The sequence below is a fragment of the Nerophis lumbriciformis genome, linkage group LG12 (assembly GCF_033978685.3).
Source record: "Nerophis lumbriciformis linkage group LG12, RoL_Nlum_v2.1, whole genome shotgun sequence".
Taxonomy (NCBI): Eukaryota; Metazoa; Chordata; class Actinopteri; order Syngnathiformes; family Syngnathidae; genus Nerophis; species Nerophis lumbriciformis.
In genome coordinates this window covers 37,087,724-37,114,179 of record NC_084559.2, presented here as the reverse complement: position 1 = coordinate 37,114,179, position 26,456 = coordinate 37,087,724, and the positions used below count along the sequence as shown (strand labels likewise).

The 26,456-nt window shown below is 42.5% G+C and overlaps 1 protein-coding gene across 2 annotated transcripts in view; it reads right to left on the bottom strand.

Moving 5' to 3' along the window:
* Positions 1 to 26,456, bottom strand: part of LOC133623341 (DNA repair protein XRCC4-like) — an 89,965-nt gene that overhangs the window by 23,243 nt on the left and 40,266 nt on the right. For both annotated transcript variants that reach the window (XM_061986555.1, XM_061986554.1), the window contains exons 4-6: positions 5,778 to 5,944; positions 5,214 to 5,366; positions 912 to 1,012 (exon numbers count right to left, since the gene is read on the bottom strand). In XM_061986555.1, coding sequence (XP_061842539.1) covers positions 912 to 1,012; positions 5,214 to 5,366; positions 5,778 to 5,944 — 421 coding nt within the window. The remainder of the gene's footprint in view (positions 1 to 911; positions 1,013 to 5,213; positions 5,367 to 5,777; positions 5,945 to 26,456) is intronic.

Here is a 26,456-nt window from a genome sequence, read left to right as displayed (position 1 = left end):
TTTTTACCGAGGTATTTAATTACTGGTAGTCAAGGTACTAATTTCCATTACTTTTGTGTGTATTGCTATGTGTTAATAATAGTTATTGTTAATCAAAAAACATTATTTTACATTTACACTGAGCTGTACTGTACAGTTATTATCTTGTATTTTTAAATGTCTGTGTTTTATTTGCAAGTACTGCGCTGTACTGAATTATACAAGAGGTCTTTGCATGCATTTGAAATTCCAAGACATTACAGGCAGTGGTGTGTAGACTACGGTGTGTTGCCATAAACAGGAAGTAGTATTTGCCATTTAGTTGAATCATTTTTCTTTTTTGTTGAGCCCTAAAAAGTGTTTAAACTGCAAGTATTGTACTTTTTATACACGGGCTGTTTGATTGTAACATACATCTTAGTTGTAGCTTTGATTACCAAATTCAAAGGCGCTAACCAGTACCATCCAAAGTGACGATCCCTTCGGGGTCGCGGGGGGCGCTGGAGTCTATCTCAGCTACAATCGGGCGGAAGGCGGGGTACACACTGGACAAGTCGCCACCTCATCGCAGGGCCAAATCTATGGAATATTCAATGTACTTGCTGTTCTTTTGAGTGCTGTTTTTTTGCTTTTGTGGAATTGGAAATTTCAACATTACCTAAAGGCAGTCCAGCTTAGTCCGCTCTGAGTGTTTGATTGTTTGTTTCCCAGATAAATGCTTCAGTCGGTTTACAACCGGATGTGACATCACTTGCAACAAAGGTATTGAAATATGGCACAGTTTACTTTTATGTACCAAATTTGGTACCCAGCCCATACAATAATGATGTAACATACTGTGCAAAGTGAACGTCATCTGTTTGGTGCTTACAATTGTCACTTGATATACTTTATAATAGTCAGAATATTTTTGCCTTTGATAAAATACAAACCTGATGTGAGTATGGTTGGTTCCAATGAAAGATGGCTGCTCTCAATGGACTCCTCTCTTCTGTCGCATCTATCATCGTCACTTTGAGCTGGGTCACTTTCCCTTAATAAAAGTGTGACAAAGGAAGAACTGTCTGTATCATTTGTGACTAGTATTTGAATAAGCTTTACTTACAGAGGTTTGTTGATCAAGTCTTTGTGTATTACAAACTATAACAAAAAGTGGAAAGTAAGATCTTCCATCCCTAGACTGCAAAGCAATGCGAGAAGACACAAAGCCAACTCATAAAAAGCTACATACACCAATAGTAGCATTATGTTAAGGTGGGGCGTATTTTGATCTGAAGTCATTGTGGTAATGGAAAAACAAGGACTCACACATTTAAAGGATTACGCCATACATTAGTATTTATGAATGGAAACATTGACAATAAATACTCATTGAAGTAAATCTCAATCTAAATTAAGCATTTAAACTACCATAAACACAACATTAATATATTAATTTTCACAAGCTTCTTCTGTTCAGGGTCACGGATGAGCTGGAGCCTATACCAGTTGACTTTGGTCAGGCGGTGGGGTACACTTTGGACTGGTGGTCAGTCTATCACAGGACAAAAAAAAAAAACTACCGTATTTTTCGGACTATAAGTCGCAGTTTGGCCGGGCTCCAGTGCGACTTATATATGTTTTTTTCCTTCTTTATTATGCATTTTCGGCAGGTGCGATTTATACTCTGGTGTGACTTATACTCCGAAAAATACGGTATACATTTTAAACTTTTGTATTGACTTTTTTGACTTTGCATGTATTCCATTAAATGGAAAGACACATTGAAATATGTTCAGATTGGGCAAGTGGCCCTGACTTCTCTATGTCTATGCAGCAGGAATACAATTAATAACATAGTTAAAATGCGTGCTTGCTTGATCTTGCTGGCATGTTAAGACACAATATCATTGAAATATATTGTTTTGTCAATATTGCACATAGTATTTTTAAATTCACTAAAGCACACGTGTCAAACTCAAGGCCTGGGTGTCACACCTGGCCTGCCACATCATTTTATGTGGCCCACAAAAGCTTGGATATAATATGTGTCAATAAAGTATTATACTGAAATATCTGCTTGCATTATTATTTTAAAGCAAGTTATCCATCAAATTGTACACTGTAAACATGACAATAGATTTTACAGTAAAAAACTTGTAGTTGAGTTGCCCAAATGTTACCTTAACTGTGGTACTTTTTCCTTTTACATCAATGCTGTAAAAAACACCTTAATTGTTATGATTAAATTCTGGCCACTGATTATTTTTATAATGTACATACAAATATGGATAATACTGCAATCAAATGCATAGGCATTTGTGTAATAAGATCATGAAGTCAGTCCATGCATCCATATTTATATATTATTCACTGTTACAAACGGCCCTCTGAGGGTAGCCATAACTGTGACTTTGACACCCCTGCACCATAGGGAGTGTCAAGTCATCGACAAACTAAACAATGACATCATGAGGTGTAATGAGAAAAACAATTCCAGTTCTTTTGCATTAAATAATTACATGTATGTACAAAACCCAAAACCAGTGAAGTTGGTGCGTTGTGTAAATCATAAATAAAAACAGAATACAATGATTTGCAAATCCTTTTCAACTTATATTCAATTGAATAGACTGCAAAGACAAGATACTTAACGTTCAAACTGGTAAACTTTGTTATTTTTTGCAAATATTAGCTCATTTGGAATTTGATGCCTGCGACATGTTTCAAAAAAGCTGGCACAAGTGGCAAAAAAGACTGAGATAGTTGAGGAATGCTCATTAAACACTTATTTGGAACATCCCACAAGTGAACAGGCTAATTGGGAACAGGTGGGTGCCATGATTGGGTATAAAAGCAGCTTCCATGAAATGCTCAGTCCTTCACTAACAAGGATGGGGCGATGGTCACCACTTTGTGAACAAATGCGTGAGCAAATTGTCCAACAGTTTAACAACAACATTTCTCAATGAGCTATTGCAAGGAATTTAGGGATTTCACCATCTACAGTCCGTAATATCATCAAAAGGTTAAGACAATCTGGAGAAATCACTGCACGTAAGCAACAAAGCCGAAAACCAACATTGAATGCCCGTGACATTTGATCCCTCAGGCGGTACTGCATCAAAAACCGACATCAGTGTGTAAAGGACATCACCACATGGGCTCAGGAAAGCCATTCATTAACAACACCCAGAACCGCCGTCGGCTTCGCTGGGCCCAAGTTCATTTAAGATGCAAAGTGGAAAAGTGTTCTGTGGTCTGACTAGTTGACATTTCAAATTGTTTTTGGAAACTGTGGACGTTGTGTCCTTCGGACCAAAGAGAAAAATAATTATCTGGACTGTTATAGGCGCAAAGTTCAAAAGCCAGCATCTGTGATGGTATGGGGGTGTATTAGTGCCCAAGGCATGGGTATCTTACACATCTGTGAAAGCACCATTAACGCTGAAAGGTACGTACAGGTTTTGGAGCAACATATGTTGCCATCAAAGCAACGCCTTTTTCATGGACGCCCCTGCTTATTTCAGCAAGACAGGGCCAAGCCACATTCTGCACGTGTTACAACAGCGCGGCTTCGTAATAAAAGACTGCGGGCACTAGACTGGCATGCCTGTAGTCCAGACTTGTCTCCCATTGAAAATGTGTGGCGCATTATGAAGCGTAAAATACGACAACGAATACCCCAGACTGTTGAACAACCTATGCTGTACATCAAGCAAGAATGGGATATTATTCCACCTGAAAAGCTTCAAAAATTGGTCTTCTCAGTTCCCAAACGTTTACTGAGTGTTGTTAAAAGGAAAGGTCATGTAACACAGTGGTAAAAATGCACCTGTGCCAACTTTTTTGCAATGTGTTGCTGCCATTAAATTCAAAGTTAATGATTATTTGCAAAAAAAAAATTAAGTTTCTCAGTTCGAAAATTTGATATATTGTCTTTGCAGTCTATTCAATTGAATATAAGTTGAAAAATATTTGCAAATTATTGTATCCTGTTTTTATTTACGATTTACACAACGTGCCAACTTCACTGGCTTTGGGTTTTGTATATATATCCATCCATCCATCCATTTTTTACCGCTTATTCCCTTCGGGGTCGCGGGGGGCGCTGGGGCCTATCTCAGCTACAATCGGGCGGAAGGCGGTGTACAGCCTGGACAAGTCGCCACCTCATCGCAGGGCCAACACAGATAGACAGACAACCTTCACACTCACATTCACACACTAGGGCCAATTTAGTGTTGCCAATCAACCTATCCCCAGGTGCATGTCTTTGGAGGTGGGAGGAAGCCGGAGTACCCGGAGGAAACCCACGCAGTCACGGGGAGAACATGCAAACTCCACACAGAAAGATCCCGAGCCCGGGATTGAACCCAAGACTACTCAGGACCTTCGTATTGTGAGGCAGATGCACTAACCCCTCTTCTACCGTGCTGCCCATATATATATATATATATATATATATATATATATATATACACATATGAATATATATATATACAGTATATATATATATATATATATATATATATATATATATACATATATATATATATATACATATACACATATATATATATATATATATATATATATATATATATATATATATATATATATATATATACATATACATACATATACAAACATATATATATATATATATATATATATATATATATATATATATATATATATATATATAATGGGACGGCGTGGCGCAGTGGAAGAGTGGCCGTGCGCGACCCGAGGGTCCCTGGTTCAATCCCCACCTAGTACCAACCTCGTCATGTCCGTTGTGTCCTGAGCAAGACACTTCACCCTTGCTCCTGATGGGTGCTGGTTAGCGCCTTGCATGGCAGCTCCCTCCATCAGTGTGTGAATGTGTGTGTGAATGGGTAAATGTGGAAGTAGTGTCAAAGCGCTTTGAGTACCTTGAAGGTAGAAAAGCGCTATACAAGTACAACCCATTTATCATTTATTTATTTATATATATATATATATATATATATATATATATATATACACACACATATATATATACATATATATGTATATATACATACACATACATACTGTATATACATACATTAAAATTATTGTACAGTTATTTAACAATGAGGAAACTGCCTATTTAATCATTTTAAATCAGCAGAGTTTTGTGAGAAACTCTTAAGGGACCTTGTAGCTATGACCAAAAAATGTTTAATATATGTCTGGAATCAGTGGGAGAATTGTCGTCTCCAACTGACCTTTGTTTCCTGTAAAAGTTGGCGGTCGATTGGAGCTGTCGCAGGGAATCTTGTAGGCTTTTGATTTTGGCCTTCTTCTCATTTAGCACCAAGACAAAACAGGAGTAAAGCTCATTTTCCATCGTCTCCTTATCCTGAACGTGCTTCTCAAGCCTAGTGACACACATGTACACACAAACATCAGCATGCATTACATATTTGGAATAAAGTTTTTTGTTTGACTAGCACCACAGTCATTTTTCTCAGAAGACTCATGACGGCGGCCAAACTCAAGCACTAGTCCCTAAATCTACCTAGATAAACAACTGCACAGAAAGTTCCAGGTCTAAGAAATCACAAGTCAAGTTTTCAGTGTGGGTGTAACCTTCAATACTCATAGGGGCGACCGGTGATGATGTCATACCGGGTGGCTGCTGTGCATAAAAACAGCTGGCAGGGAACGCACAAAAGCAACGAGTTTGTAAGCAAACAACTCTAACCGTTAACGAATATTATTCATATTCCATCAGGGTGTTGACATTTGAAGGCTACAAGCAAAAAACAAGAGTCCCTCCTCAAACTTACTCCTGAAGTATGTGCTCATGCTCCTCTTTGAGTTTATGGTTCTCCTCCAACAGCAGCAAGTTTTGTTTCTGCAGGTTGGTATTGCATTTGAGCGACTGCCCTATCATCTCCCGGGTCAACTGTAATGGGTGTGGAGCAGGCTGAAGCTTCAAAGAACCCAAGCGCACCTGAAAAGGGGAATAGAGAAAACACGATTTGTAGTTATGGCGATAGAGCTACAGTCATACTGGCTCTCGGCCCGCAAAACGCCACTTATGTACACAGCTTACGTACTACGTGTGCAACCTCCATCACCCTGTGCATGAACCAAGTCTTCTCAACAAGGAGACTGTCAAATCTAAGATTCTCAGCTAAAGGCGTCTCCTTTTTAGGAACGTAGAGGAAATGACCAAAGAGAAAACATCTGTCACTAGACAAAAAAAATAACTAAGATAAGCATTCAAAATTTGCATGTCAGTTTCAGCAAACATTAGCACTTGTGTGCCATCTCGAGATGCTCTGCAGGACGAAGGTGCAACACGCCATGACATCACATTTCCTCTGAAGTGTGAGACTGTATGCGATGATGAGGTGTTTTCGTCTGTCTGGGAGAAATACAGGAGGGATTCATTGCTTACCCGCTGAACTGGGAGAGTCAACATGGAGTTTCCTCTACGTTCGCTTCTCGCCCAACACATTTTGATTCGAAAACAGACGACGGGTGTTGTGAAAAATTGTTCATTTGGCTCATATGAAGCCACCATCTCTGTAGGAACGTGAATTAAATTGTAGATTTTTCAAGCCGTTTCGGACCTTTTTCTCATGCAAATTGCATCAGCATTGAAAACAGACTTCCAGGTTAAAGCAATTGAAAGCCATTTCTTTTGTGTGTAGATGCAACGCTAGATAGTTCTGTTTTTGTCTTGTTTTCATAGTGTGCTTGTTAAATATAATTATTTCAATAAGCGCACGAGGCAGGCATGATAAAAACGATAAAATTCAGCAAAAAGCTCTCAATAATATACACTTTCAATCTTGAAGCAAGCAATAATGCGCTCTAAAAGAGACAAACTTTTAAACTGCCAAAAGATGGGGAGAGACAATGTTTCCACACAAACAATGTTAATGGTGTCAAATCCAGTGGCGGGCCGTGAGTTCCCCACCTAGGCCTTCAGTGATGTCAGACTTCAATAATTACCTTTCAAACTAACATAATTGATGTCACCACATGACCATTGCTGTAGAAATAATATACAAGAACACATTTACGCACTACTGCGCATTGAACACCTCAACAGTGTACAAAACGGGTTATTTTCTGGCGCATTTAAAAAACAATTAAAACGCATCAGCAATTAAAACAAATCTTATGTGGTACTGTCATATTTAAAATTGCAAAAAACATATTAAAAGTGAAAAAATAAAATATTTGAACTCACAATTTATAGCACCTATTCGACGTCGTATAAGCCAGTCATACCCCTCGTCGTCGGCATATTCTAGTGGAAATGGGGGGCATTTCCCCATTTCATCGCCAGAACAGCTGAGCTAGCTTCCAGGGTTGGACGACATCGTCTCACAAGATGTAGTTTCTCTTTAAATATCCTTCTTGAAAATGGCCTTGCAAATATATATTAAAGTTAAAATTAAAGTACCATGATTGTCACACACACACTAGGTGTGTCGAAATTATTCTCTGCATTTGACCCATCACCCTTGATCACCTCCTGGGAGGTGAGGGGAGCAGTGGGCAGCAGCGGTGGCCGCGCCCGGGAATCATTTTTGGTGATAATACCCAATTCCAACCCTTAATCTGCCACCTAATCAACGTTTTGTTCTTCTTCTGTTATCCCGGTCTGGCTACGGCGTACCACTATCCTGCTATATTGAAACTTGTAATTGGATACTCACTTTGGAATGACAAGTGAGTATCCAATCACAGTCTCGTTAACAACAGGCTACTTGTGATCTGATAGGCTATCACAACTGTCTCTCAACTCTATGTGTTCTCAAATTCATCCGCTAACGGTCCCGATGAGTATCCAATCACAGGACGTGTAAATGTCACACGTTCAATGTGAGGACATCTAGAAGGCCTTACTGACAACAACTTGTGATCTGATTGGCTATTGCAATTATCTATTACTGTATGTCCCCGTTCGCTTACAGTGCATAATAGCAACAACTTTTGCCTACACTTAGGGCCTGATTTAATAAGATCCTAATACCAGCGTGTGCAAACAATAGCGTGTACTACAAGTGGTCAAGATGCGTGCAATCTACTAACACTGTGTGTGCAATTGAAGAGTGGTGCATATTGCCTTTTTTAAATGAGGATTTTGCGTGTACTATACGGGTCTTTCATCACGGAGACACGCGACCATTTATGCACATTCATGTTATCATGCTCCTACCTGTGGCATTATGCTTTATTTTCAACATGCAGGAGACATGTACCACTTTTTATGGGCATTTTAGAAGCAGTCAGACTCGTGCAGTGCATCTACAGTATTTTTATTTTTTTTTAAGTTGTGAAGGTGTGTGTGCTCATGGAAGAGAGGCTGCACTTATGTGCTTAAGACCCAAAAAATGCATACTTCAAGAAGTTTTTTTTCATACAGGAAACATGTCAATAATATTGTGAGGGGCGTGGCCTGCGGACTTGCAGCGAGGCGGGACGTGTCGGGACCGGCTTCGAGATTAGCGACAGGTGAGTGGATGACACAGCTGAGTGTGTTTGTCTGATCACCTGTCGCTCTGTTAAAGGCAGCAGTCGGGAAGAAGAGAGAAGGTGGAGCACGAGCGAGAGCGAGAGCGAGACAGACGAGAAAGACATTTGCTGAAAAGCACGAAAAGACTGAAAATAAAACCTTGTTCGAAACCCTGAACACTGCTGTCATGTCCGTGGTTGGTGGTCAGAAGAACCCGGTGGAACCAGACTTCCACAATTTGGCGCCCAACTCGGCTGGACCACCGGAGGCCGGGGAAGACGACACCCTGACGGCTCTCGCGGGAGCGCTCTCGGAGCTGGCAGCGACCACCCGCCAACAGTGCCAGGTCCTGCGGGCGTTAGCGGACCAGGGGGGCGGCGCACTGTCAGTGCCGACGACCGTCACCATCCCCCGCATAGGAGAAAAAGAAGATCCCCATGCCTTTTTGGACATTTTTGCGGCCACGGCGAGAGCATGCGCGTGGCCGGAAGAAGAGTGGGGGGTGCGGCTCTTGCCGCTCCTGACGGGGGAGGCGCAGCGTGCGGCGCTCAGCCTGCCGGCGCCCTCCAGAGTGCGCTTTGAGGACCTGAGGAGGGCGGTGCTGGACCGGACGGGAGACACCGCCGAAGATTGCCGACGACGGTTCCGGTCCATGCGTCTGGGAAAGGAGGACCGGCCATTCGCCTTTGGCCAGCGGCTCCAGGAGGCGGCGACGCGCTGGCTGCAGCCGGGAGAGGGAGACGGCCGACTGCTGGACCAGATCGTACTGGAGCAGTTTGTGGAGGCGATCCCGACGAGGACGGCGAACTGGATCCGGTACCACCGGCCCCGGGACCTCGCAGCAGCGGTGACCCTCGCCGAGAACCACCTGGCTGTCCACCGCGAGGAGAGAGAACGACACATTCCCCACTTTTTCCCACGTGACCCTCCCTCTACTCTGTCTCCGCAGGTCCCGGCTGCTGCTTCCAGAACATCTCCCGCGCAGACGGCCCCTCAAACGCTTGGGCAGGCGTGCTGGAGGCGTGGGCGGCCCGGTCGCGCGCGTCACGGACCTCCGCAGGTGGAGGTGGGGCGCGTGAGCCGGGTGGCCGCTCCTTCAGTGCCCTCCCCCGGCCCGGGAGAGACGTACGGTATGAAGGTAACGATACAGGGGAGTACATACCAGGCGATGGTGGATTCGGGCTGCGGGCAGACCATGATCCACCAGAACCTGGTTCAACCCGGGGCTTTGAGGCAGGCAACACGGCTAAAAATCAGGTGTGTTCATGGGGATGTGCACGAGTACCCTATGGTGCCAGTAGAAATTTGGTATGAGGGCCAAAAGCATAGGGTCGAGGTAGCTGTAAGTACGCACCTCTCGCACCCCGTAATCTTGGGTACAAATTGGCCGGGGTTTAACCATTTACTGACACAATGTGTGGGGGTGCGTTCACGGACCATAGGAAAGGGGAGCATCCGCGCAGTTCTCAGTGGTGACGCGGGTCCGTCCGATACTGCCGAGCGGGAACCGGTGGGGGCTTCACGGGAAGCCCCCCCGGCCCCCCACTGGCACCCTATGGAGGATTTTCCGCTCGAGCAGTCTCGCGACGAAACTTTGCGCGCGGCCTGGGACCAGGTGGATTACATCGATGGTCAGCTGGTGCGCCCGGGAGCAGCGCGGGTGTTCCCTCACTTCTCGATTATGAGAGATAGACTATACCGAGTGAGCCGTGACACTCAGACCGGAGAGGAATCCACCCAATTGTTGGTGCCAAAACACCGCAGGGAAATGGTTTTCCAGGCGGCGCATTACAATCCCATGGCTGGCCACATGGGGTATAATAAAACACTAAATCGGGTCATGGTCCGATTCTATTGGCCGGGCATCCGGGCAGACGTGCGCCGCTGGTGCGCTGCCTGCCCGGACTGTCAGCTGGTGAACCCGGCGGCCACCCCAAAGGCGCCTTTGCGCCCATTGCCGCTCATGGAGGTCCCCTTCGAAAGAATGGGTATGGGCCTCATCGGACCATTCCACCCGAGCACACGGGGATATCGCTTTGTGTTAGTCCTAGTGGATTACGCAACACGCTATCCCGAAGCAGTGCCCCTGCGCTCCATCTCTGCAAAGAGTGTAGCGCAGGCCCTGTTTCAGGTCATCTCCCGAGTTGGAATCCCGAAAGAGATTCTGACTGACCAGGGCACGTCCTTTATGTCACGCACGATAAAGGAACTGTACGGATTATTGGGAATTAAAGCGATCCGCACCAGCGTATACCATCCACAAACAGATGGGCTGGTGGAGAGATTGAATAAAACGCTGAAAACCATGATCCGTAAGTTTACACATAAGGACAAACCAAATTGGGATAAATGGCTGGATCCCCTACTGTTTGCGATGCGGGAGGTACCTCAGGCCTCCACAGGCTTTGCGCCTTTTGAGTTACTATACGGCAGGAAGCCGCGCGGAGTATTGGATGTAATTAAGGAAAGCTGGGAGGAGGGGCCAAGCTCCAGCAAAAACTAAATTCAATACGTCATGGACATGCGAGCAAAACTCCACACGGTGGGGCACTTGTCACGCGAGAATTTGCTCCGTGCCCAGGAACGTCAGCAGCGCACGTATAACAGGGGGACTCAGCTTAGAAAATTTTCACCGGGAGAAAAAGTGCTTATATTACTCCCCACATCCAGCTCGAAATTACTTGCGCGCTGGCAAGGACCCTTCGAGGTCACACGGCAAGTGGGTGATGTGGACTATGAGGTCCGGCGCTCGGACCGGGGCGGAGCCACCCAAATTTATCATATAAACCTCCTGAAAGCATGGAAGGAGGCGCAGCCTGTTTCCATGGTAACGGTGGTTAAGGAGGAGGGGGAGTTCGGGCCGGAGGTCCCGCGCGCTGGTCCGCCCTTTCCCCTCCTCTGTGACGATCAGCTCACGTTAGCGCAGAGAGCGGATGTTGCTAAACTGCAGCAGCGCTTCGCTGATGTGTTCTCCCCTCGGCCCGGGCGCACGAACCTCATCCAGCATCATATTGAGACCAGCCCGGGTGTTACGGTGCGGTCTCGGCCATACAGGCTCCCCGAACACAAACGCAAAGTAGTTCGGGAGGAATTAAAATCCATGCTGGAGTTGGGGGTAATAGAAGAATCCCACAGCGCGTGGTGCAGTCCCATTGTTCTGGTAGGGAAGAAGGATGGGTCTGTGCGGTTCTGTGTGGATTACCGCAAGGTGAACGAAATTTCACGTTTTGACGCGTACCCAATGCCTCGGGTCGACGAGCTCCTGGATCGGCTGGGCGCTGCTCGTTTCTTCACGACACTGGATTTAACCAAGGGCTACTGGCAGATTCCCTTGTCACCAGAGTCCAGGGAAAAAACGGCCTTTTCCACTCCGGAAGGTTTGTACCAATTTGTGTCACTTCCGTTTGGCTTGTTCGGTGCGCCCGCCACGTTCCAGCGCCTCATGGACCGGGTGCTGCGACCCCACGCTGCATACGCTGCGGCCTACCTGGATGATGTCATCATCCAGAGTAGCGGCTGGGATGAACACATGCGGCGGGTGGGGGCAGTGCTCGAGTCCCTGAGACAGGCAGGGCTCACCGCCAACCCGGCGAAGTGTGCAGTTGGCCGGAGGGAAGTACAGTATCTGGGGTACCACTTGGGAGGAGGGCAGGTGCGGCCGCAGGTAGATAAAACAGCGGCAATTGCGACCTGCCCAAACCCCAAGACGAAAAAAGAGGTGAGGCAGTTTTTGGGTCTGGCGGGTTACTACCGGAGGTTTATCCCCCGGTTTGCGGACCTTACCAGCCCAATAACTGACCTCACCCGAAAGGGTGCTCCAGATCTGGTCCAGTGGACGGAGCAGTGCCAGCAGGCGTTTGAGAGGGTTAAGAAGGCCCTCTGCGAGGAGCCGGTCCTGCACATGCCTGATTTTTCTCTCCCGTTTTGTCTGCAGGCTGATGCGTCGGGCAGAGGACTGGGAGCGGTTTTGTCCCAGCAGGTGGAGGGCGTCGACCGACCCATTCTCTACATCAGCCGGAAGCTGTCCGAAAGGGAGGCAAGGTACAACACAGTGGAGAGGGAGTGCTTCGCCATCAGGTGGGCGGTCGGGGCCCTCCGATACTACCTCTTGGGGCGCTCATTCAGCCTCTGCTCGGACCACAAACCCCTCCAGTGGCTCCACCGCATGAAAGATGCCAACGCGCGGATCACCCGTTGGTATCTAGCTTTGCAACCCTACAACTTCAGAGTGATTCACAGACCGGGGGCACAGATGGCTGTGGCCGACTTCCTTTCCCGCTCCCTCACGGGGGGGGGGGGGGGGGGGGGGGGAGTGGGCGCGGCCGGACGGCGTCCCGGCCTGAGTCTGGCGGTGGAGGTATGTGAGGGGCGTGGCCTGCGGACTTGCAGCGAGGCGGGACGTGTCAGGACCGGCTTCAAGATTAGCGACAGGTGAGTGGATGACACAGCTGAGTGTGTTTGTCTGATCACCTGTCGCTCTGTTAAAGGCAGCAGTCGGGAAGAAGAGAGAAGGTGGAGCGAGAGCGAGAGCGAGACAGACGAGAAAGACATTTGCTGAAAAGCACGAAAAGACTGAAAATAAAACCTTGTTCGAAACCCTGAACACTGCTGTCATGTCCGTGGTTGGTGGTCAGAAGAACCCGGTGGAACCAGACTTCCACAAATATATATTTGATGTGAAAAAAACGAACGTCATTAGAAACCACAGAGGGACGTTCTGACGATCAGCATATATTTTGCATATCAATGACGCAAAATAATTTGCACTCCTTATTCTGCTCATTTAACAGACGCAATCCACTTTGCACACGTTTAGTGGACTAGCTTTGCGTATCAGGTCTGCAGGTGTTTTAGTACACGCAAACGTTTAGTGAATCAGACCCTTAGTCGGTGAATACTTTTTCTGGGTACACTTGTTTGCCTTTTCTCATACCAGTTAGGCTAAAACGCTCTCTAGTTATGTGCAAAAGAAACATCATGTGACCAAAAGCACAAGAGAGTCCCAGTTGACATTCTTCTGATTTGTAGTTGTCTTCTAATCTAATGTGAATCGCAGAAGTAATTCGACTTCTTTGTCAGTCCAGACAAGAGACTCTGGTTTCTTGCATATGTTCGCCATTATCTTCGTCTTGTGTTTGGTGTGTAGTGAAACAACAAACTTTGGGCCTGATGTATTAAAGGTTTGCCTGTACTAAAACACGTGCAAACTTGATAGCTCACACAAAGCTGATCTTCTAAGCTCGTCCGCAGATGGTTGTGTTTCTCAAAGGGGCTGCTTCCAGCTTTTTTAAGTAAAAACATTTAAATCAAAAAGTCTAACAAAAACACCATCAGCTAGTTTATGTTGCCGTTAGTGGTTTAACAGAACACATTTAATAAATAATTGTCTATATTTGTCACAATTAGAAGTTAAACTTTGTTAAACACACGCAGGTGTTGATTGTATTTTATTTGTAATGTGTGTATACGTTATATATTTAGCAAGTTTGAAGGCAGCGCGAAAGGGAGCGTGTGTGTTGTAAAATCAGACAATGGACAGAGAATCCTCTTTCTCATGTGTGTGTATGTAGTCATATTTGGACTGTCATTTATAAACAATTTGTATTCAGCAATATAATTTTATAATGATATAGATGGTCGACGACTTAGAAACTTGATTAAAAAACAATTTACGTGACTTGGTTAGGTATCTGCTTGAGGTTTTTTATTTTTTATTTTATTGGCGTTAATATAAAACTTCTTGCAACATACATTTTAAGTATTCTTGCATTAATTTTAATTCATTCATTTCTCTCGACATTACAACTCGGATGCCTCCCAGAGCGCACTTTCGACATGGTAAAAATTGGTTCTGTTGACTAGATTGCATGACAGACTATCTGTCAGATTGTGTCTGTCTTGAACCCCAAGATGCACAGATGACAGGCATACATAGCAGCCTGATTGGCAACTGAAACCAGGTGTGCCAGGCTGCCAATCAGGGACAGATGAGGGAAACAAGCACTCAGGGAGACATGCAGGAAATGGAACTGAAAGAGCGCTGACAGAAAGTGATTCTAAAACACAGACACACAGGAAAACCCAAACATAACCAAACTGTCAGTAACAATTCTGACAGTAGCCCCCCTTCCTATAACGGATACCAGATGTTTCAGGTTTAACAAAAAGTTCAAAACCAAGGGAGGGTGGAGGGAGGAATGGCGGAGGGTCGCCAAACTGCGCCCCTGCCTCAAAAGGCCGACCAACAGTCCAGGCCATGTGTGCCCGCAGCCATGGAGAGACCTTAGTCCCCCCCCAAGGGACGGATCCCAGACGTCCCCAAAGAGGCCAACAGATGACGGATGTGTGGGAGATAGCTTGAAAAGAGGCAATAAATTGCTTCGGTGTGGCCATCAGTGCAAAAATCTTGTCAAGCCTCTTTGAAATCTCCGCGGGATTCGCCTAGGAAATGTGATTTGCGCTACATATTCTACCACATAACGAAACAACACAGGTTTGAGCGTTGGAGTGTATGATTTTACGAATGTGGAAGCCAGTAGTAAACACAATATTATAGTTTGGACACACTGTGAAGTGCATTGTATGTGGTTGTCAGTAGATCAGGCCCTTTATATGCATAAGCTCTTTTTTCTTCTAAAGTGTTGGTGTGTGATGCTCTGTGTCTGTGTCCATTCACAGCACCACATGGAGGTAAGGCATATATATTACATATTTTTTAACCACCAGTGATCTGTTCACGTCTGGACTATTTATTGATCTGACACGTGTGTGCACGCTATTTTCTTTCCAACACCCCTAAAAAAAACATGAGTTAAAAGACCCTAAAGAGCTTTGAGTAGTTACATGATTAAAGGATGCACGCCTCAGCCACCTCATACTAATTGCATACTTTTGTTTGCTTTCTTCCTTGGAGATGGTGCGCCGGATTTCTGTCTTCCTGCAACAGTTTTCCTCGCACGCTCAGACACACGCCAAGGCACTGGCCGCAATGCACTGGGAAACCAGAAGGTGATGAGGTGCTAAATCTTAACTGGGCTGTGTCAAGGTTTCAGACTGACTGTAATAAAGCTACCATCTTCAAAAGCTCTCATCAAATACTTGTCATTTTTGTCCAAGGCCGATGTTGCCCTGGCAGAACACACAGCTGTTTCCCCTTCCACTGGTGAACACGTTATCATGAGTGGACATTCGATTACCAATGCCCTGCAAGTTTAAAACTGTCTCAATGTATCTTCTTTGGGCCTTTTTTCTCCAAAATGTTTAGGAACTTTGAGTTCCTGGAAAGTGTAGCTCCTGGACCTATAGGTTACTGTAGATCTTTGTGGTTTGCGTTTACAAGGTGTTACATGGTTCATGCCAGGGGTAGTTAATACAAAACAGGCTGATGCCGTCTGGAGGATGGATACAGAATCTCTATGTTGATGCCATGTGAATAAACAGACATTATTAGGTCAGATTTATTTGACTAATGTGTAACGAAATAGAATGACATATAAACTCCTCTGATTAGTGATCAGAGGCCGGTGAGTCTCCTGATTACTAATCAGAGGCAGGTGAGGAGAATAGCGCTCAGAAGCAGGGGTAAAGTCACTGCAGCACAAACCACAAAACAGAAAGTAGAACAAGAAGTAACAGCGCTAGACAGGAAGAAACACTAAACCAGGAGTCGGCAACCCAAAATGTTGAAAGAGCCATATTGGACCAAAAATACAAAAACAAATCTGTCTGGAGCCGCAAAAAATTAAAAGCCATATTACATACAGATAGTGTGTCATGAGATATAAATTGAATTAAGAGGACGTAAAAGAAACTAAATGACCTCAACTATACCTACAAATGAGGCATAATGATGCAATATGTACATATAGCTAGCCTAAATAGCATGTTAGCATCGATTAGCTTGCAGTCATGCAGTGACCAAATATGTTTGATTAGCACTCCACACAAGTCTATAACATCAACAAAACTCACCTTTGTGCATTCACGCACAACATTAAAAGTTTGGTGGACAAAATGAGGCAGAAAAAGAAGTGGCATAAAACACGTCCTAGAAAGTCGGAGAAAGTTATACATGTAAACAAACTATGGTAAGTTCAAGGACCGGCAAAATTAGTAGGACAAAACGGCGCTCGCCAAATAGTCGAATCAGTGAAGCACGTTTAATATAAACAGTGTGCTTTATAACAATTAGGGAGGTTTGTGTCATGTTTGTCCTCCTCCAGAAACCATATTAAAACAAAAAATATATTTTTTCCCCCTTATCTTTTTCTGTTTTTCATACATTTTTTAAAAAGCTCCAGAGAGCCACTAGGGCGGCGCTAAAGAGCCGCGGGCGGCTCTAGAGCCGCATGCGGCTCTAGAGCCGCGGGTTGCCGACCCCTGCACTAAACCATAGTGTAAAACCATATAAAACCATCTCTGCTGTGGTCACTCTGAGCGTTTAAACAATTGAATGCGCCATTGTGAGTAGCGATCGAACCGCTGTGTTCAGAGTTCAACTGCTTTCGTATTGTTTTTGTCACCACTATAAACCTATACTCATGACGTAGAATACATATCCTTGTTTATCCAGAATATCAACATTTTCTGATTGGACAAGTACTCGTGCCACAAAGCGCCAGCAAAATTTGGCAGGTTAACACTCGACAATAGTCCCCTGCAAAAAATCTTCTGTGAGTAAAAACTTAATTGGAATTCATTTTAAAGTATAATCTGAGAGTCTGCCAAATATCTTTCAAGTTGATAGATTTGCACACTGATTTTTTAGACTTGCTGCCTTCCTCTTCCTGGTCACTGTGATCGGGCCAATCATGTTTACTCAAATTTTCTGTCACTTCCGATGCCAATTTCCTTAATTTGATCAATTCAAAATACACCCTAACTTTGAAACCTATTTTTCTTTGTTTAACAAGCTTTCCAATGATACCAACCTTTTTAAAAATGTTGTGATTATCAGGAAAGTTACGACATTTTTAACAAACAGGTCACACCTTGACTTTGTATTGAAGAGGTTGACCATTTTCACCGGGTTAAAAAGTTCATAACTTTCTTAATATTTATCACAGGAAAATGATACTTATATCACTGAAATCGTCTTAACAAGACCTGGTTTCATTTAAATGAACTTATTTAGAAAATTTACACACATACCTATAGACAAAGGAAAAACAACCCAAAACTGCCATGAAGCCGTGACACAATACAAAATGATTTGTTTTAAAACTATCGAATTTTACATAAAAAGTCAGGCTTTTGTTTACAGTGTCCAAAACTATTGTCCTTTCAGTAACTAGTGAATTCATGAGAATCAGACGAGTCCTATTGGTCCATTTCAGCTGTTAATAGCAATATACAGTATAAAGAATAAATGTCGGTGTTTATCTCACGGCGCCAACATTATCACACAAGATTTAGCACTAGCCTGTTAGTGTTAGCATCCGATTCACTCGGGTTGAGGCTAATAACACAAATGGCGTACCGCTGATTACTGATTACTGTTACAGCGTAACAGTTTGGAATTTACCTTTGTTTGACTCGTTTACTGCTTCCTCTATTTCACATTTATCCACAAACATCGAGGTCACAGAGTCCCAGTGAGCAGTCGGGGTGGCCGCTTCAAAGTCTCGCTGAATAATGAATATTCCTCTGTAAATGCGTTTGAAAGAGTCTGTCCACTTCTCGTAGCTTTGCGTATCGAAGTAAAACTTGTAAAAATTGATAAACAGCTTTAAACTACCATCTAGATTAGTTCATCCAATCAAAGTTCTGGAGCACACAGAGGCCACACAAAAGTTCCTGCAAGCCGAAAGTTCCTTTCATCTGAAATACAGTAATGACAGCTGTTAAGTTTGATTAGAAAGTTTTAGAAATGACCCAACTGCCAATCAACGTTCGACAGCGAGGTTTATTTTTCAAAAGTTCCTGACGAACATCTTTTAAAGTACCACCTCATTACTAGGTTCCTACCCAGGTAGTTTTTGGTGGGAACACAGGGACGTATTTCATTTACCAGGGTAAATGAGAAAGTTCCTGTAAATGTTCCTGCGGAGGAAAAGAGCCTATTAGCTTCAAGAGTCTCCTCCGTAAGAGTTTTTTCAAAGCTACCACCTTCTTCGTTTTGTGTCTGTCGTCGTAAAGCTTCTGAAGCGCTGATGTCAGTGAAAACAGGAGGGAAAACAAGTGCAGCACCATGATGAGTTGAAAAAAGGGTATGCAAAAGCGCCAAGTGAAGACCAGAACAGGCAGCACTTTTTAAACAATGTGTTAAGTTTGTGAGGAGACAGGTCAAAAGATTTTGATTTGGTCTACATTCACAGTAAATATACATAAAACTGTACAAACAGTTCCTATTTTGTGAATTCAACTGTTGAGACAAGCCAGACTGAACACAATAAAGGGATTACTGAGTTGATTAAAACCACAATAAAAGCATTGTTAGTGAAAATAAGACACTGGGAGACCACCCGAGATCTAAGAGGAAGGATGCTCTGAGGAACTCATAAAAGTCAGAGCAACATAAGTACGTCACATTGATCCAATGCAGGCTTGGTGAAGGGATAGGAAATGGGACACTGAGCTTTGATTCAGTTTGTACGAGATGTGCCATTAGTCACAATGAAACAATGAGTCTTTTTTTTGCTGCAGGCCTAGTAAGAATTAAAAGGCATACAGTAAATTCCACGCTACTGTACGGCAACTATGTATCTAAAATAATTACATGATTTATGACTTCTACTTGTAAACGCTGGAGCCTCTTTGTACTCAACTTCCACGAATCCATTCCTCAACATGCTGCTGACTGTCATCTCATGCTGTACATCAAAGGTAAAATAATTTGGTAATAAATCAGAAGGGCGATACTAGATAATGTAAAGACGTGTGACACAGCTAACCTGAAATGTAATAAAGCTATCAATTAACTATGTAGAAATCCACTATTTCTGTGACATAAACTTGGATATCAGACATACCTTCATTTATTAGGGGTGTAGTAATATAATATAACCATTTAGTTAATTTCTGCTTGAACAGACTGAATTGTTGTTTTCTTTTCTTGTAAATTAAAGTTCAAGTGCAGTAATAATAATTACAGCTTGTAGCCCAGTTCCCGAGCTCTACTTAACAATCCTGGCACACTGCTTTTTTCCTATACATGTCTTTTGTCCATTCACCAGGAAAGCGAAACATCCCCAAACATGAGAATTTTCCTGATTAAAAGGGGGATTTCAGGTGTCGGCTTCTCTGAGGCACTATCACTAGCCAAAATTGGCATTTGTTTGCAGAGTAAACAAAAGGCTATATCACCAGGCCACTACACTTTCTGTTCCTCAATCAATGCATTTAAGTGTGAAGACTTCTTAAAAAAAAACCCATCAAATTATGAAAACTCGTAGCGTATCTTCTTTTTTTTTACAGAATCATATTGAAGTAGTATTTAATGATTGAAAACCACAGGAAAAGACAAAAATATATGTGTGACAACCACTTCCAAAGTCAGCCTACTATCATCTTAAAAATTGTGTCAGCCTCTGTAAGACCTGTAAAATACCTGCATGAAAAGTACTTTAACTTGCCCTGTTGCTGAAATGTATTGTACGTTTGTATAAATGTGTGTTGCACAATAGGTTGGATACCTATTTAGTGTACATGCATGAGAGAGTTAATACTTTACGTATACATACTGTTTTGATTAGAGCTGTAATGAATAATCGATTAAATTGATTAAATCGATTAAATGGATTAGAAAAAAAACCTTTGACTTGTATTCTGTTGCTTCCATTAATCGTTTGATGAATGTGACAAATAAGATTGATAGAATATGGACCGCATGGAGTGCCCGGAACTTTAAATACACAAACATAGTTTCCACAGGCCCGCTGCAATGGAGCGCACATGAGAGCGGTGGTGTGTAGGTGCACTGATCTGTGTGGCGAACAGCACAGAGACTTTTTTTTTCTTATTATTATTGCACACATGTTGCAGATGTGCATTTATTACAAAAAAATAATCTATGTTACGGCAAGCAGAAAAAGTGTTGTTTATTTAAACTATTTTCCCTAAAGGCCTAGTGGTTAGAGTGTCCGCCCTGAGATCGGTAGGTTGTGAGTTCAAACCCCGGCCGAGTCATATCAAAGACTATAAAAATGGGACACATTACCTCCCTGCTTGGCACTCAGCATCAAGGGTTGGAATTGGGGGTTAAATCACCAAAAATGATTCCCGGGCGTGGCCACCGCTGCTGCCTACTGCTCCCCTCACCTCCCAGGGGGTGATCAAGGGTGATGGGTCAAATGCACCCATCACCTAGTGTGTGTGTGACAATCATTGGTACTTTAACTTTAACTTTAAAATACGCATTGAGGCTATAAGTGTGTTTTATCCGATTACTCGATTAATCAAACAAACTACCGTAAATTCTGGACTATAAGCCGCTACTTTTTTCCTATACGTTGAACCCTGCGGCTTACAAGACGGAGCGGCTGATCTATAGATTTGTCTTTGCTGGCAGCAATAATAAAATAGTTTTGAAAAAAAACACCTCCGTGCTCACTTCCATAAGCAGCAGTTCATCCTCCGTATATTCAGCTTCAAAAAGATAACATTGTGAATCCTCATTTGTCCAAAAATAGTCGTCTTCGTTGTCTGTTACCAAGTCTGCCATGATTTAAACACACTCGCATTTGTGTCCGGAAGTCGGAAAACACATTTGCTCCTAGAAGTCAGAAGTGCGCTGTTATGGAAACAGAAGTGAATGTGCTGAGGAAATGAGCTCCGGTAATGCATAAAATGACCAAAATACAGTACAAATGGAATATGTTCATTATTTACAAACCCCGTTTCCATATGAGATGGGAAATTGTGTTAGATGTAAATATGAACGGAATACAATGATTTGCAAATAATTTTCAACCCATATTCAGTTGAATATGCTACAAAGACAACATATTTGATGTTCAAACTGATAAACATTTTTGTTTTTGCAAATAATCATTAACTTTAGAATTTGATGCCAGCCACATGTGACAAAGAAGTTGGGAAAGGTGGCAATAAATACTGATAAAGTTGAGGAATGCTCAGCAAACACTTATTTGGAACATCCCACAGGTGTGCAGGCTAATTGGGAACAGGTGGGTGCCATGATTGGGTATAAAAACAGCTTCCCAAAAAATGCTCAGTCTTTCACAAGAAAGGATGGTGCGAGGTACACCCCTTTGTCCACAACTGCGTAAGCAAATAGTTAAACAGTTTAAGAACAACGTTTCTCAAAGTGCAATTGCAAGAAATTTAGGGATTTCAACATCTACGGTCCATAATATCATCAAAAGGTTCAGAGAATCTGGAGAAATCACTCCACGTAAGCGGCATGGCTGTAAACCAATATTGAATGACCGTGACCTTCGATCCCTCAGACGCCACTGTATCAAAAACCAACATCAATCTCGGGCTCAGGAACACTTCAGAAAACCACTGTCACTAAATACAGTTTGTCGCTACATCTGTAAGTGCAAGTTAAAGCTCTACTATGCAAAGCGAAAGCCATTTATCAACAACATCCAGAAACGCCGCCGGCTTCTCTGGGCCCGAGATCATCTAAGATGGACTCATGCAAAGTGGAAAAGTGTTCTGTGGCAGACCACAGAACAAGTCCACATTTCAAATTGTTTTTGGAAATATTCGACATCATGTCATCCGGACCAAAGGGGAAGCGAACCATCCAGACTGTTATCGACGCAAAGTTCAAAAGCCAGCATCTGTGATGGTATGGGGGTGCATTAGTGCCCAAGGCATGGGTAACTTACACATCTGTGAAGGCACCATTAATGCTGAAAGGTACATACAGGTTTTGGAACAACATATGCTGCCATCTAAGCGCTGTCTTTTTCATGGATGCCCCTGCTTATTTCAGCAAGACAATGCCAAGCCACATTCAGCACGTGTTACAATAGCGTGGCTTCGTAAAAAAAGAGTGCGGGTACTTTCCTGGCCCGCCCGCAGTCCAGACCTGTCTCCCATCGAAAATGTGTGGCGCATTATGAAGCGTAAAATACGACAGCGGAGACCCCGGACTGTTGAATGACTGAAGCTCTCCATGAAACAAGAATGGGAAAGAATTCCACTTTCAAAGCTTCAACAATTAGTTTCCTCAGTTTCCAATCGTTTATTGAGTGTTGTTAAAAGAAAAGGTGATGTAACACAGTGGTGAACATGCCCTTTCCCAACTACTTTGGCACATGTTGCAGCCATGAAATTCTAAGTTAATTTTTTATTTGCAAAAAAAAAATAAAGTTTATGAGTTTGAACATCAAATATCTTGTCTTTGTAGTGCATTCAATTGAATATGGGTTGAAAAGGATTTGCAAATCATTGTATTTCGTTTATATTTACATCTAACACAATTTCCCAACTCATATGGAAACGGGGTTTGTAAATAATGAACATATTCCATTTTTTAATGAACATGTCTGTTACTACATTATATATACCTGTATACCTGCAGCGTGTATATTTTTTTACATTTACATTTTGCAAGCGTTTTTATCATCTTTAGGATCCTACAAAAACATTTTTTGAATAGTGTACTTGTCTCTCATAATGATTGTGAATGAAAAATTCCCAAAAAACTGCAGTTCCCCTTTAACTTATGCGATTAGGGGCAAAATATTGCTGTAATACAATCATATTTTAATAGATGATGTCGTGTTAAAACTAGGGCTGTCAAAGTTATTGGGTTAACTCATGTGATTGATCACACAAAAATTATCACATTAATCATGTACACACTTAGATTATTAATGCGATTAATTTTGAGCGTACAAGCTCTTTTACCTAAACCGCTACACAGTCAGTGATCAGATCAACGCATACATCAGTACAAAAATGAGTGAAGAGACCCCGACTGGATTTCACTCCAAAATACAGCCTGAAAGAACTAAAACTGTTACCAAGTTTTGTGAAAATAAATGACATACATTTAAGCAAAAACGTTCCTGGATGACATTAGCTGCGTTTCCATTGCAGTTTTTTTGCAAAATAAAAGGAATATTTCTAATATTTCGACAAAGTACATTTGCGACTTGTAGATGTTTCCATTAAAGGGTGTTTTGCGTCATGAGCTATAATTCTCGTAAAATGTCAACCCGCGAGACTCCACTTTGAGGAAGATTGAGGCTTTGCCATTCCATGGTTTTGGAGCTGTGATTACAATTGCAGCCTCTGCTGTTGCCGTGATCGTCAAAAGAAGGCAATGGCCCAAGTGATTGCTAAAAGGCAAAAGTCCTTACGTATGGCAGCGGCCACGAATAAGGGATTTTGGAGAGAGAATTGTGAACGAGGAATTCACAGACTAATTGTGGACTCAAGGGCACCCTCGCTCCCCTGCCAACCAATCGGAAGAGAGTCCAAGACCAAGGCCCAAGTTGTCCTGCATCAACACCCCGCTGGTTCCGTGTTTAGGTGCCCTGTAAATGTGAAAACAGTGTTTGTATCATGCTTTTGCGACACTTCAATATTGAAGCGTTTCACAAACCAACTCATGAGAGCGTAAAAATGTTTCAGCGATATTCGAGAGGTTTTTCAAAATATGGGTGTTTCCATTACCGATCTTATTGCGATATTTACGTTTTGAGCATTGCTAAGAGTAATAGAAACGCAACGATTCTGATAATAAAATTGCATTTCTGTACAAATATTGGGGTTATTTTTAAGCAAATTTAAATTAAGCAAGCAAATAATCCGCTGTAATTATTGATGATTAATCCAAATCCTGACATATAATTGATCTGATTTAAAAAAAATACATCAATTGACAGCCCGAGTTAAAACATATATTTATAATGTTCACAACAAATGGATAAGAATTACTGTTTTTTCGTTCAGGGATTTTGGGTTGATTTAGAGTCATAAACAATGTGATGAAACTACAAATAAACCCAAATATATGCCCAAGGTAAATGGGTTTTGTTTTTTATTGATTTTAGTTCTTTGTGGGGAGAAAAATGTAGTTTTGAATCCTCTATTTATTTTCTTGAGCGTCTGCTTCTCCCCTGGGACTCAGAGATAAAGTTAAAGGTCAGCCTGCCTCTGCCAAGGTGTGGGAGGTCCCACTGATGTTTCATTTCCACAGCCCACTGCCATGTCTTTGTGTCCGCTCTCCTCAAATCAAACAACCTAACTCTCTGTAATCAACTTCACATTTTTAATCATTACTCCGGACATCAGTGACCCCAACAATATCAGGAAACAAGCACATCTTGTTTACAGTTAAACGCTGATAATGTACAGTTCAGGACCATTTCTTTCAACCAGACATGGTATTAGATACACTTGCACAGAATGTTTTCTGCTGTGTTTGTGTGTAGAACTGCACTTTGTTACACTGATAGGCATCTCTAATATTTAGACCTTTGCAGCGCTACAAAATATATATGAAACATCTACCAGTACAATGCAGTATCCTTCTCCGCCACTGCAAACTCCTTTTTCATCAAGCCGCCGAACATTTTTTATACAAAAACAATTATTTTTTTGTGAAAAATATATACTTTTTCTAATTTAAATACAGTGGCACCTCAACTTACGAGTACCCCATCTTTTGCTATATGAGCATAAATTTGAGTTACAAGCCTACGTAACACTCGTAGGCGTCGTGATTGTCAGAATGAACCCTGTACGATCCACCCCTAAACATCCGGTTTTACACGCTAGCATTAGCTTATAGCAAGAGATGGACATAACCTTCTTTACCCTACCACGAGAAAAAAGAAAAGGATACAACATAGTCAAAAACTGCCTCGACTCGGCGAGGCAGTTTTTGACTATGTTATATTCATAAACAGACTCCATCCATCCATTTCCTACTGCTTATTCCCTTCGGGGTCGCGGGGGGCGCTGGAGCCTATCTCAGCTACAATCGAGCGGAAGGCGGGGTACACCCTGGACAAGTCGTCACCTCATCGCAGGGCCAACACAGATAGACAGACAACATTCACACTCACATTCAAACACTAGGGCCAATTTAGTGTTGCCAATCAACAGACTCGGCCAATATATTTGTGCCAGCCAAGGGTAGACTATGTTGAAATGATATTTAAACGGCGGACATTTATTAATAAAAATATGGCGAAGCTGCTGATAGTGTTTGACTGCAAAGCAGCTCAAAGGACATAAAGTAGAAATACCGCTTTCCTAAGGATTCAAGGACAAGTGAGGTGTCAAAAAACCCTATATCCAACGACCAACATGAAACCAACTTCAGTCGTTCTTCAAGGAAAATTATGTACTTTCTATTACATTACTTACTAAACTACTATAGTTGTCGGTAGCACATTTTATTGTATTGTTGTAATTAAATATTTGTGTTTTTATTTTTTTTTTAAGGCATGTTACATGTTAACATTTTGCTGATTTGGGGAGGCAGAGCACCGATTAAATTGATTTCAACCGACAACGTTTATTGGAGATACACATTTTTTGGTTACAAGCTCCGTCATGTTACCAATTAAACTTGTAAATTGAGGTACTATTGTATGTTCTTTTAAACCAGGGGTCCCCAAACTACGGCCCGCGGGCCGCATCCGGCCCCCCAGCATCCAAAATCCGGCCCACGGAAAGTCCCGAGTTAAAACAAAAAGTGTTATTTTTTTATTAATTTTTTTTTAAATATTTCCTTCTAATCCATTTTCTACCGCTTGTTACTCTCGATGTCTCCTAGCCGTTCAGGCAAATCATATTGTCTAAAAATACATTTTTCCATCGATAACGTGACAATGTTAAATGTCAAAACGGATTAAAAAGACAATGTATATATATATATATATATATATATATATATATATATATATATATATATATATATATATATATATATATATATATATATATATATATATATACTGCCTGGCCTCCAGCCAAATTTTTTTAACCCAATGCGGCCCACGAGTCAAAAAGTTTGGGGACCCCTGTTTTAAACCATTGTTATGTAATTTTTTTT